Below are 13,565 nucleotides of genomic sequence, written 5' to 3'. Positions count from 1 at the left end.
TGATCTATGCTTTCATGATACCTACTGGAGTTAAGAAGTATTAAAAATGTAAATTGGAAAATAAAACTACTTTATGCCATTTTACTTAATTGAAAGAATGTGTATGTTTGCTTGTTTTGTTTTGTTTTTTCCAATATAAGACATCCTCTTGCTAAGCTTGCATGGGTTTATAGACTTTGTAGGATAACAATTCTGGAAACCAGACCTTTTATTTTTTTAAGACTTTAGAGATGATATAACTATGTCCTTTTCTACTTTTTCTTTCTTTCCTCTTCCTTGTCACACTTCATCTTGCTTCTAGATTAAAGTGAATATACATATCCTTTTGATTAATATTCACTATACTTTGGTATTTTGTTAGAAGATTTATTTTGTGTAGTTATTCTGAGTTTCAAACCATATTTTAGGCCAAATTCCAATCAAAGAAAAAAAATTGTATATTCTTATATTTAGGAACTGCTTAGAAAACGTGCCTGAGTGGGTATGCGAAAGCCGAAAGCTAGAAGTTTTGGATATTGGCCATAATCAAATATGTGAACTTCCTGCACGGTGAGTATTACAGATTGAGTGAGAGAATCTTAAATTAGAGAAGCAGTTTTTTAATAATTTAGCTTGTTATTATGAACTCCTAAAAGAATTTGTTTTAAAACCTTATTTTTAGTGTCTTTTATCTCATATGGTATCTCTGAATTATAAACTTTCTTCATGCAGTGGAGAGTAGGGTGAGACTTTGTCAGCCAGGCTTTCCAAAGCCACGCAGGGTGGTGCTTAGGGGATGTTTCTAAATAAGCAGTGTTTGAAAACTCAGCAAACAGTGTGTTCACCTCTGTAATTTCAGTTCTTTCAGAATCTTTCACTTCTGTCTGTTGACCTCACATGTCTACCTTCCCCACAAATAATTCTCAGTTTTCCTTGAACATAACTTTGGAAAAAAGGATTATTAGATCATTAAACGTAGAAAGAGCAAACTAGATTCTGTTTTTCTTGGTATGAAAATTGGAATAAAGGTCCAAGAACTTTTCTTTCCTTCTCTTTTCTGTCTTAATGTGTATTATTTTTATTTCATAATTTTCACTTCAATGGCAAGATTTGTAACACAGCCATGTCATGAGGTCTAGTGTCCTTAGATACAAACAAATATCTTCAGGTTAACTAATTCTGGTACAAAATATTATTGACTGTTAGTGACTAGCCATGCAATTAATAACAAAAGGTAGCCTATTGCAGTACTATCCTATAGAATTTTCCATGATGGTGGAAATGCTGTCTGTCTGTTATACGACGAGTAACTGTGCTGTCCAGTGCAGCTGGACTAGTCACGGATGACTGTTGAGACTCAGAATGTGGCGAGTCCTAACTGAGAAGTGCCAAAGTATGCAATGTACAGTAGATGCAAAGTATCTCACTGGTACTGTATGTTAATTACATGTTAAAATAATATTTTGGATATATTGGGTTAAATAAAACGTAAGAATGAATTTATCTGTTTCTTTTCACCATTTTTAATGTGGCTACTAGAAAATTTACCATTACATATGTGGCCTGCATTATATTTCTGTTGGTTAACACTGTTAGAACATAGATCTTATAAAAGAAATCTGGGTTACATTTCGATCCCTAGAAAGCTCAGTTGATTTTACTTTGTTCCTTGGCCATATGCTATACCTGGAATTGCAGTCTGTTTGAAAATGCTTTCTGCTTTAGAGTTTTCTGTTGACTGAGCCTTTAGGCAACCCAGTGCAGCCCAGCACCATTATTAAGAGGACTCTGGTGCTGTGCCCTGTGGACAGAAGTGTGTGTAGGTGTGAGGCCAACCTGAGAGAGACCCTTTCAGGAGACAAACAGCAAAAATCAAGATAGACTCCTACTAATGGGGGAATAAGAATTTGTTGAAAAAAATCTTGCAATGTTACCTTTCTTCTGTTTTCTCTGTTCTCTTCCCCACTTCAACCTCCCCAATCCAACAGATAAGCAGCACAGTGGTGTCTAAGGCCTCTGTTTTCACTGTGGCTTCAACAAAGATACTGTGTACACAAACCCAACAATTAAGTAAAGATGAACAGATGTTTTATCCAGTTTTCCCCAAAGTTAATTAATCTTTGATTTGATCTGCATTAGGTGGGCTCTTTTGGGGATCTAAACGAATGCTTATTTAAAAGCAAATTGCAAATGCCCCGTGGTCAAGGAATTAAACAGAGTGTGTGTGTGTGCGCGCGCGCGCACGCGTGTGTGTGTGTGTAATGTGTGGGACAAAAACAATATATACTGTTTTCTTACTGTGTTTAGTTGCAAACTATCAGCTCTATCATTGATCTAATATTCAGCAAGACAGCAGTTCATTAGAAGCTGATTTGATAGTCAAGCTTTGTTTAAGCAATGTATGTAAAGGATTTGACAAAACAAATTAATATTTAGAAATGGAAATGTATTAAAAGGAAAATAAGGTGTTTTAATGCTTAGTATCCAGAAGAATTCAGCTAAGTCCAGTAATTAGCATTTAAGACTCATTCTGTAGTTGTAACATCTCTTTTATTTGGAAAAATCAATATAAAGATTTTGTCATCTGTCTTTCAGTTATCCATTATTTAAGGATAAAGTGTGTGTGTGTGTGTGTGTGTGTAAATAATAAATAACACATTCTCCCTTCTGAATCCTAAATTGCACCCCAGGCCCAGTAAGACAGTAAAATTAGTGAACCAAATCCTGAATTACTGGGTTGAGGTGAATTACAGAGACCACCCCCCTGTGAAAACCGTGACTGAATGACTGTCCTGGATAATCTGTCTTGTCACACTGATGTCATGCCAGGTACCAATCATGGCAGCGTTGAGACAGGTTGCTTGCGTCTCTGTGAACGAAGGATCTGGTTTTGACATTTAAAGTGAATAAAGTTCGGCCGTCGCGTGGAGTGATTTTAACAGCCCTGGAGGTCCCTGAGTGAGGTCACAGGGTGGAAGGCAGGAGGTTGTGGGGTGGCCTCATTCTTTGACAGCACTGTACATGAGGTCTCCCTCCAGATTGATCCTGATGCAAAGTATAACCTTGCTCTGCCACAGGCCTCACATTTCTGTGTTTAAACCTGGGGCCTGTTTTATTCTCTACAACTGTTGAAGAAGTCTGAATTTGGTCATACAGCGGATTTATATTTGATTAAAGCATTCATCATTTGTAGCGGTTTTGATAACCCGTAGAAGAAACATAGCCAGGGTTCCAAACAGCTCTCTAGGCACAAAAGAGAATAGTGAATTAAGTGCATTTCCTTCTCTTTGGGAGGGGTCTCAGTTTTGTCTAGGATTAAACCAAAGAGAAAAGAAAAATATACAGACTTAGGGAAGTAAGGAAAGGGAGAAATATTGTGGTTGTGAAATGCAAATGAGGAAAAATGTAACACTTTATCAGTTGGCATTTGTAAAAGTTTAATCAGAGAGAAGAATCCTTATTTAATGTTGATCCTGTAGGTAAAAATTGATCGACTCTATTTATTGAGAATCTGCTGTGGGTAAAACGCCTGTGTTCCATGGCAGACAAGACATGAGCCCTACCTCGAGAAGCCTACAGCCTTTTAAAGCATGGCTTCTGAGTCTAGCAAAGTTAGACTATTCCCTTCAGGATCTTCTATGAAACTTTTCTCTCTTTCATTAAGTAGAGCTTCTTTATTAAATAATTCCTGTTGATCGTTTTTCCCACCTTCTTTTATTTCTTTTTTTTTGTTTTGTTTTACAGTATGGAAAGTATTGAAACGTAAAGAGCTCCAAGTTTGAGCTTAGGAATTTACAGTTGCTCAGAATAAATTTATGTTTCTTTGGAGAGAGCATTTTAAGTGTTCGGCTCCTGTTCATTTTTTTTATTCCTTATCCCAAATTAGCGCTAAGTAGGTTTCCTTCTGTCTTTGTCCCCTCTGGCACAGCTTATTTTGTAATAGTAGTCTCCGGAAGCTGCTGGCAAGACACAACCAGCTGACGAGGCTACCCGAGAGGCTGGAGAGGACCTCAGTGGAGGTCTTGGATGTGCAGCACAACCAGCTCCTGGAGCTGCCGCCGAACCTGCTGATGAAGGCCGACAGGTACAGTAGCTTGTTTGTTTGGGTTACTCATCAGGGTTGTAGAATGCCCGCTCGTTAGCATTCTTGTCCTACGTGGTGTGTGGACTTTCTTTTCTTTTATTATATTTATCTACTTGGGAGAGAGAAAGACAGAGACAGAGCATGAGCACGGGGTTAGGAATCAGAGGGAGAGGGAGAAGCAGACTCCCTGCTGAGCAGGGAGCCCAACATGGGGCTCGATCCCAGGACCCTGAGATCATGACCTGAGCCGAAGGCAAATGCTTAACCCACTGAGCCACCCAGGTGCTCCTCGTGCAGATTTTCTGATTGTCTGAGGTTTTACCAAGAAAATGGTTCTCCAGCCACTTCTCTGTTTGGTAGGGGATGGAGTCAGGGGATATCCTGTAGGTTCTTCGTTAATTTTGCTGCTTTCTGAGAGGAGTAAGTTGAGTCGTTCATAAGCATAAGCACAGCATAAGTTTGCTACCTGGTCATAACTGGTGCAGGTTGCTCCAGTCTTAGCTGAATTATCTTAGGATTCTCTACTCTTGCTTTCACATATTTGTGATTTGGGGTGACAGACATAGTTTTCCTAGAGTTTGCTAAGTTCTTTCACTGTTGTTGTTTTCTGACCAATTGTCCTTACATTTACCACAGTTTTCCCTTTGCATTTAAATTATTTTCTTTAGAACAAACTTTTTCTAAATAGCTTATGTCACTAAGTAGTTAAAAACATTGTTCTGATTTGAGGGGGAGGTTAGTTTAAACATTCAGTGAAATCTCTTTTCTGTGGAGAGTTGCCACATGCAGAACTTCCCTTAAAGAAAGCTTGAGGTTAACTGAGTGTTACCTTACTTTAGAACATCTTGTTTGCCTCAGGGGCCTTGTGCATTATACGAAAAGGCCCACAGCCTGATGGCCTGCATCATTTTGACCTCTGCTAATGTTTATTTTTAGTGAGTGACCATTACTTTAGAGATGATATGAAGGATTTAACCTTTACTATACCTCATGAGAAAGAGAAAAAAGTAAAGTTTAATTTTGTGGTTCTCTTACAGAAGAAAACAATGATGGGTCTTTCTGCCTTAAAATATAAATTTGAAATATGTTTCAGCGTATGTGATTTTTCATTGGTGAAAAGAACTCTGCTTTCCTAAAGTGAATTAGACACCCGACCATGTGTACCAAGCTCCCTGTGCTTATTCCTGTCTTGATACTCATCACACACTGTATTATAATTTCTCATTTACTGTCTGTCCCCCCATTAGATTATGAACGCTGTGTCCAGTGACTGTGTCTTAATTATAGTGTTATCCTCAGCATTTTGCAGCATGTCTGGAATAAAGCAGGGTGCTCAACAAATATTTATATAATGAACAAAAGAAAATTTAAGGAATTTTAAATACTACCTTCACTGTTGGATTTTCATCTTTTTTCCTATGTCCTTTAAAAAAAAAAAACTTCTTAATCAAAATATAGCTTATAGTCAAAAAACTATAACTCTTAAGCATACTGCTCAATGAATTTTTACATATATGCCCCTATAGTCATTGCCCGGATTAAGATAGAGAACATTTTTAGTTCTCCCTGCCTTTTCCTTTTGTTTTTTTTTTTTCCTCATTTATTCTTTGTACTTAATATAAATTACAATGAATTCCTACGGGGATAGTTATAGAGAAATAATGGAATTGTGAGAAAATGGAATTGTTAAATTGTAATTGACCAGTGCTATACCATTCCCCTGACAAAAAAGAGCAATGTTTCAAGATCATTTAAAGAATTGTTCTTACATCTGCATTCATATCAAAATACCGTTGACCCTTGAATAACATGGGGGTTGGGGTACCAACCCCCACACAGTCAAAAATCTATGTATAACTTTTGACCCCCCCAAATTTACGAATAACCAGAAACGTTACCGATAATATAAAGGTCGGTTATCAAATATTTTGTATAAGTGTATTATATACTGTATTCTTATGATAAAATAAGCTAGAGAAAAGAAGTGTTAGAAATCATAAGAGAAAATACATATACAGCACTATACTATATTAAAAAAAATCCACATAGTGGATCCATGCAGTTCAAACCTGTGTTTTTCAAGGATCAGCAGTGCAGTGCATGGGTGTGGGTGGCTAAAGACACATGCTTTTTGTCGTCCCAAATACTGTAGGATTTAGTCTCTTCCCCTGTGCAGAATTCTAAGTGATATTGTAACCTCGTGTTTTCTTTCTTAAGGCTAACTAGGCAAAACTTGGGTGCAGTTTTATCGTGAGAATCTACTTGTTCTCCTGGGCGTCTACACTGAATCTACAGAAACAAGTAGATAGATAGAATCCGATATAGGAGTCTGAGATAAAACCGGTTCTGAATCTGGCCAAGTCTGATAGGCTCATGGCTAATGGAGTAGATAAATAGGCTGGAACTCTCCAGTAGATAATGAGTCTTTATTCATTTTTTAAAAGGACAGTTCTGTATATTTTTAATTCTCTAGAAGCAATCAGTAAGCAGTGAGTCTCCTTGGTGCTGGGGCAGATCTGAAAACATGTCCCGGAGGGGGAGCTCATAAGTGGAGTCGAGGAGACTGTTTTCGTGTTCAGAAAAGAATTTGAGTGGGGCAGCTGTAATTTAAATTCCTCCACAGGTGATTCTGCTTACTGTTGACTTTGTGACCCGGCGCAGCTCACTCTGAATCTCGGTTTTCCCATGTTGCATATTCTGGACAGTTCCCAAATGGAATCTGTAATTTGGAAGTGGAAGGATTGTGTGAACTGGAATATTTCTAGTAACACAACGTGGAAAATTAGGGACCTGAATCAAGCCACTGAAAGAGGACATTGCTGTCATGGAGAGGATAAGCTGCGCTAACGGTGTAGGCTGAAGGCATTTAGGCGGTAATTCCCAGTCTGAATAGATGGGTCTATCCAGAGCCAGCTGCATTTTGGAAAATAGGAGCTGTGGAGGGGGGATTCGCCAGCCTCTGTAGGTCTTGGGAGGAGGGCAGGCCATGTGAAATGTAATTCTGGCACAGGAAAGTCCCGAGTGGGAGGCCAGGCGAATTACAAGGAGTGGGCATCCTCCTTCATTTTATGAGAGGAAAGCAAATGACCGAAAAAGGCTGAAATGAACTTTTTCAAGAAAGCGTATTTCAGTGCTTTTGTTTTCCAACCATGATAATAGCCACCTCTCAGCGTGGTGTATTATTAGTCATGACTCTGAGTCAGAAAGAAGAGTTAAGAGTTTTGGTCCTCTCAGGCAGATAGCGTTGTGAAAGGGATAATATAAAGTTGATGAATGCTTTTTTGAACGACATTCTTGTGTTACTTCACTTGTTGGAAGACAAGAAACACAGAATATTTGATAATGATTCTCACTAAACTATTTACTGCTTTGTAAATGGTTAATATGTCTACTTTCCCCTTTCCAAAACCTAAATAATGGAGGTTTAATCTTTAGAGAGAGTGTGCATGCAAGCGGCGGGGGGAGGGCCAGAAGGAGAGGGAGAGAGAGAGAATCTGAAGCCAACTCAATGCTCACCTCAGCACGGAGCCCTGCATGGGGCTCAATCTCACAACCCTGAGATAATGACCTGAGCTAAAATCAAGAGTCAGACGCTGAACTGATTGAGCCACCCGGGTGCCCCTCTATCTAAATTTTTTTTTAATTCTATTTTTTTACTGAGGCTTAATTTACATTCAGGAAAATGGAGCGATATTGTGTATTAGGTTTGATGAGTTTGGGGGGAAGGAATAAACCAAAACTGACGTTGTGGGAGCAGGTCAACCCAGAAAACATGGAGTTCAAAATATGAAAGAGGGTTTTTGAGGACAGAATCTCTGTAACAGGCTTCTTGCAGGTGGGTTCAGTTGTGACTTGTTCTAGTTTGCATGATCCAGGCCAACACCTTGCTGACCCAGGACATTGAAGTCACTGTGCTGGGTGCCCCAGGGCATTGAAAGGGACATCGGTAGTACCCTCAAGGGGCTCACAGTCTAATGCAGACTTTAAAATAATTACACAATAAACCATAATAAAAAGTGGGTTTCAGAGGGGAAAAGAGAGGGGAAATGATACGGTTGGTTTTAATTTAGGCTCCTGGCGTGAAGAACGGCACTTTGCTGTTGGATAATACAGAGCTGTTTGTTTCGTAAATAGCTTCAGGCAGTAATGAAACTTTGCTTCAATCCTCCTTCCATTCAGTTAGCTCCAAAATACAAATCTTAAAAATATATAGATGCACCTTGTTTCTTTCTTTCTTTTGTGGTAATAAATTACTGTGGCCAGTTCTGTATTTGGTTATATAACTGAAGAGAGGGCCTGAATACAAGTCTTCATAAGTTATAAATGGTTTAGCTCGTGCTCTAAGTAGAACTTGTGCTTGGAAGCTTTAAGAGAACTGTCAGAAAAACATGCGTCATTGGACACAGAGCAAAGACTGAACTTTGACTCTCTTGTGAGTTTTTCTTTAGCTCTGAGTCTTGCCTGCTAGAACCAATGTCATGGTTTTAATTACATGATGTTGTCTGTTAAGTATTACAGCTTTAGAGTGGTGTATATTAATTTTCCTTACCTGGTGGTAGAAGGTATTTGGTAACCAAATGAGAGAAGGAAACCTGCTTTAAATTAGATGACTTTTAGTAATACCTTTCTCTTCCTATGAAAACTTTAGACCAATTTTATTAAAATTCTTAGGGCTTGAACCAGCGATGTTAGCTTATGAGTTTACTCTCTGTATTAATCTGTGAGTTTTGTTTATTTTGACTTGCTTTTCATTGGCAGCTCAAAAAGTGTAGACAGATGTGAGATGTGATGGACCGTGTGTTGCCAGGAAGTTGACTGTGATTTTGTGTCTTATGATGAGGGTGGGATTTGGTTCTCTGGGGTGAACTGGCAATATTCTAGTCTGGATCTCACTGTCCTAGATCTCTTATCTTACCTCTTTTTGCTTAGAGTTGAAGATCTCCTTGATGGAAGCCCCCAGGAGTTTCAGATAATCAGTTTTTATCAACAGATGGGCAGGGTGGGGTAGATAGTCACCCGGGGTCACAGAGCAGATGGATGAGGTACAGCCACCCTTCTATTCGTGAAATCTTGGTGAGGGCCCCCTCCTGGTCCATCTCACAGCTGCACACTCATCTGATGGGTGGGAGAGCTGCTGCTATAGGAGGCTGGTCTAATTTACAAAGCCACAGCTGAACCTTTAAAGGAGAGTTGTAGATTCCTGTTGTCGGTGGACATTAGGGTCTGTTTTTATCCCTGGTTAGAGCAGTATAAGGTGCTTTAAGGGGTGGGAGTGGGGAGAGTGTATGTGCGAATGAAATACATGGTAATTATTAAATATCCCCTGAGTATTAGTCACATTACAGACCATAAGTTTTAGTGACTCAGTACATGTGTAAATATCAAGGGGACTAAACGGGAACAGAGAATTTGGAGATCGTGATCAATTGACCATGACAACTGGTGCCTTTTGGCAAAGACAGAGATTTCTGGCATTTTTAAGAGCTAAGTTGCCTACACTATTTTGTTTAAGTGAAGAGAGCTAACTTGTCAAGTTCTGATATTTTGAGAATAAAATTACAGTATTTCTCATAGTGTGTCTACAGAATGCCCTGGGGTACATATTAAGCATGCAGATTTCTGGTGCTTATCTCTGTTCTACTGATTCAGTATGGCCAATCATCAGAATCCTTAATTCCACAGAGTTTTGAAGCCTTACCCTGACCTACTTAATGAGACTATCTGGGAGTTGAATTTGAGAATCATGTACCTTCTGATAGAAGAGCACAATATCGCTTCTATTTTTGCCAAAAATGCACATTATTCTAATGATAAAACATCAAATCTAAATTGAGAGACATTCTACAAAATAATTGTCTAGTACGTTTCAAAAGTGTTAAAGTTGTTTAAGACAAATAAGACTGACTAAAGGAGGCTGAGGCGGCATGATGACAAAACGTATGTGGGACCCTGGATTGGATCCTGGACCAGATAGAGGACATCAGTGGGATAATTAACGAAATTGGGATAAGGTCTGTAGATGAATTTGTAGTATTGCATAAATGTTAAATTAATTCTTAATTGTACTTAATTTTTAAAACTAATTCTTTTTGTGTTCTTATTCAACAATTCTTCCATCTGTATAATTTTTGTTCCTTTACCTGGTAGCCTTGTAGCCAGGCAGATTTTCATACCTTCCAAAATAATAGTTCTGTTAGACTGTATGCAATTTTCTTCACTTGGAATCCCCGCTATTAGGTGGTGTTGCTAGGCAATTAATAATTGTGGTTCTCTTTTCAAATTGATTAGTGGGGTAAAACATTAATTTAGTGGGTTTCTACCAACACTTTAAAAAATTAAGTAGGATAGAAACGAATAGAGTCAGATTAAGTAGTGATTGTGAAACTTTTTTTTCTACTTTTTAAAAAAGATTTTATTTATTTATTATTTATTTTTAAAAGATTTTATTTATTTTAGAGAGAGCACAAGCGGGAGTGGCAGAGAGAGAGAGAATCTCAAGCAGACCCTGGGCTGAGTGCAGAGCCCAACATGGGGCTCAGTCTCACGACCCTGAGATCATGACCTGAGCCAAAACCAAGAGTTGGGTGCTTAACCGACTGTGCTCCCCAGGCACCCCAAGATTTTATTTGTTTATTTTAGAGATAGAGAGCAGGTGGGGGGAGGAACAGAGGGAGAGGGACAAGCAGACTCTGGGCTGAATGCAGAGCCCAACACGGGGCTCCATCCCACGACTCTAAGACCAGGACCCGAGCTCAAATCAAGAGTCGGATGTTTAACCGACTGAGCCACCCAGGTGCTTCTGTGAAACTTTCACTTATACATGTGTATGTTGCATCTGTACTGGGTGGTAATGTAAAATGTAATTTGTACTCTTGGTTACTATCAAACATTTGAAAGCCCTTCCCTTAAGAGCTATCAGCCTTCTGAAGACAGATGAAATTGTTAAAAGTGTTGTTCTGTATAGACAGATGATAAGGAATTGAGAGTGTTTCATAGTTCTGGGACTTTGGGGGCCAGAAATCAAGGCTTTGTGTAAAAGTAGAAGAGTTTTGCTGGGCTTGAAATCTTAACCTTTTGCATTTTTAATAGAAGTCCCAGTACTGAGCTCCAGAAAAACTATTAAAATGCGGAATGCCGGGGTGCGTGGGTGGCTCAGTCCATTGAGCATCTGACTCTTGGTTTCGGCTCAGGCCATGATCTCAGGGTCGTGAGATTGAGCCCTGTGTTGGGCTCTGCACTCAGCCCAGAGTCTGCTTGAGATTCTCTCTCTCCCTCTGCCCCTCCCTCCACTTGTGCACTCTCTCTCTCTCCAAAATAAATAATTTTTTTTTTTAATGCAGAAGGCCTGGTATACTTAAAATAGGTAAATCGGTTTTGATACCAAATCCTGCACTTTGTTTCAGTGACAGAATTTGGCTGTAAAATTTAAGGGTGTGCTGGAAATTACTAAAAAGCAAACAAACAAAAACAAAACAAAACAAAAAAACCTAGATGAGCCAGAGCAGATGGACAGAATGTGCCAAGGAAGAACAGAGCAAATTGCTCAAGAAGCAGGAAGTGGATTTGTCTCCTGCTGTTGTGGGCAACTTTCCAAATGCTTTAGGGCAGGAGCTGTACATGAGTTTTCTCTCTGCAACTTTTGTACTTTCTGCTAAGAAAAGTTTTTGAGTACCAAGTTATCTTAAGGATGGAGTTTAAAGTACTGTGCACATGTAATTTTCACACTACCCAGCCGGTGCCCTGCTTCACCTCCAGCATTTCAGGAGAGAAGGGCCTACGAAAATATCCTCAGGAAAATGTTTTATTATTACTGTTTTTTAACATTTGAATTTTGGAGAGATGTGTTAGGGAATCATGGACTCTTAAGATTAATGAGGTCTGGGTTTTATTTCTGGCTTTGTCATTAATTACTGTTTAATAATTGCCAAGTAATTTGACCTTTCTCAGCTTGCGTTTCTGTCTTTGGTGAAATATGAGGGGGCATCTCTGTGATGATGGGAGAACAAAATGAAATAGAAAATAGGAAAGAGCTGTGGTCTCTACACAGCACCTTACAGGTGAATAGAAAGCAGTCATATGTGACTGCTTTTTCTCTATCTAGCAGAGGAGGGTCGCCTAGTGAAGAGGATTATATGGATGAAACATTTCTTGGCACGTGAACCAGTCTCCTATCTTTTATACAGTTATCACAAAAATCTATAAGGGAGAGGCTTAAGGAGGTTATCACATCATCTTGAGTTGAGACCAAACTCAGCGCTTTAGGAATTTTTTGGAGGTTTTGAAAGCAGTGGGTGGGGTTATATACCCTGATTTTTTAGTTAAACTGTTAGCCAAACTGGAGAAATTTTGCAAAATTAAAGTAGTTGCTCGTTCTGGTGGAAATGCAGCATTTGTCTCCTGCTGAAATATTGTGAGGTTGGGGGACAAGTGTTTTTATTTTTAAGAGAATGGTCTTTGAATTGAATTTTCCTGAGACCATTATAATCAAAAATCTTTGTAGCCCAATTGTCTGCCCTCTGACCGTTAACTAACAAGATGATTCAATCAGGCCCTTTCAGTTCAAATCAAATCCTTTGGAACCAGCCCATGTAGTTTCAACTTAGTTTCATTTCCTGGCGGGGTAGGATGTGGGATTTTCTTTTTTTTCTCCCTCTTAATTTCCCACCAAAGAGTATATGGCCCCTTCAGTACAGCAAATTTCAACATCTTGATGAGAGGACAAGTCTCTTTGGCAATCACTTTCTTCTCTTCATTGAGATGTTGTGAGGGATTTTCCGAGTCCTTTTGGCAGCTTTCTAGGTGAGCATTCACTAGTCAGCCTTTTTTTCTTTCAAAACAATATTCCCTCCTTTTCTGGCCTGCCTGAAGATATGCAAATGTTCATGAATTCTCTTTTCTTACGTCCATAACTATATATTGCCTAGACCATTATATTTTAATGAGATTGTCATACAGTTTCCCAGCCAACCCCAGTCCATGATGTTTCAGGGCAATACATTTTAATTTGTTCTAATTCTTGACTGAAGAAATTCTTAACAGGGTATTTAAGTCAGGTGATATAACAAAACAGATTTGTAAAAATACTTTGAAGAACTACGGTGCTGAAATTGGTTTCCTTCCTAGTTCAAAACCATTTCAGAAACTGCATGAATGACCTTTATTTTCTTCTGTGTAGCACACACAACTATAATTTCCCATGACTATTTATGGTCTGTACAGCCCTTTCTAACATCCTTTTTTTTTTTTTTTTTAAATGTCAACGGAATACGTGTTTCTTTAATGGAAAATGTTCTATTTTGGGGAAGCTGCTTTTCCTTAGACAAGTAGTGGAATTGGAGTGTGTGTGTAAGTATGTGTGGGGGGTTTGCAAGAATGGGCAGGATTAGTGGATTGAGAGCTTGGCATGACAGTCCTGGTGATGACTCCTGAATACAAAGCCTTCTTTTGGTCCAAGGGTAAAAATAACTATACCTCGTATTCCATAGTCTTTTTCTTTAAGGAA

General features: G+C 38.9%; 1 protein-coding gene across 1 annotated transcript in view; it reads left to right on the top strand.

The window, feature by feature from the left end:
- PHLPP1 (PH domain and leucine rich repeat protein phosphatase 1) overlaps nucleotides 1–13,565 on the top strand; it is a gene marked incomplete at its 5' end in the record, with an annotated part of 217,907 nt that overhangs the window by 176,704 nt on the left and 27,638 nt on the right. The window contains 2 exons of the mRNA XM_034996268.1: nucleotides 454–549; nucleotides 3,908–4,063. Coding sequence (XP_034852159.1) covers nucleotides 454–549; nucleotides 3,908–4,063 — 252 coding nt within the window. The remainder of the gene's footprint in view (nucleotides 1–453; nucleotides 550–3,907; nucleotides 4,064–13,565) is intronic.

This window comes from Mirounga leonina, unplaced genomic scaffold (genome assembly GCF_011800145.1).
Source record: "Mirounga leonina isolate KUSES-001 unplaced genomic scaffold, KU_Mleo_1.0 Mir_93, whole genome shotgun sequence".
Classification (NCBI taxonomy): domain Eukaryota; kingdom Metazoa; phylum Chordata; class Mammalia; order Carnivora; family Phocidae; genus Mirounga; species Mirounga leonina.
This window is presented reverse-complemented; position numbering and strand designations above follow the sequence as displayed.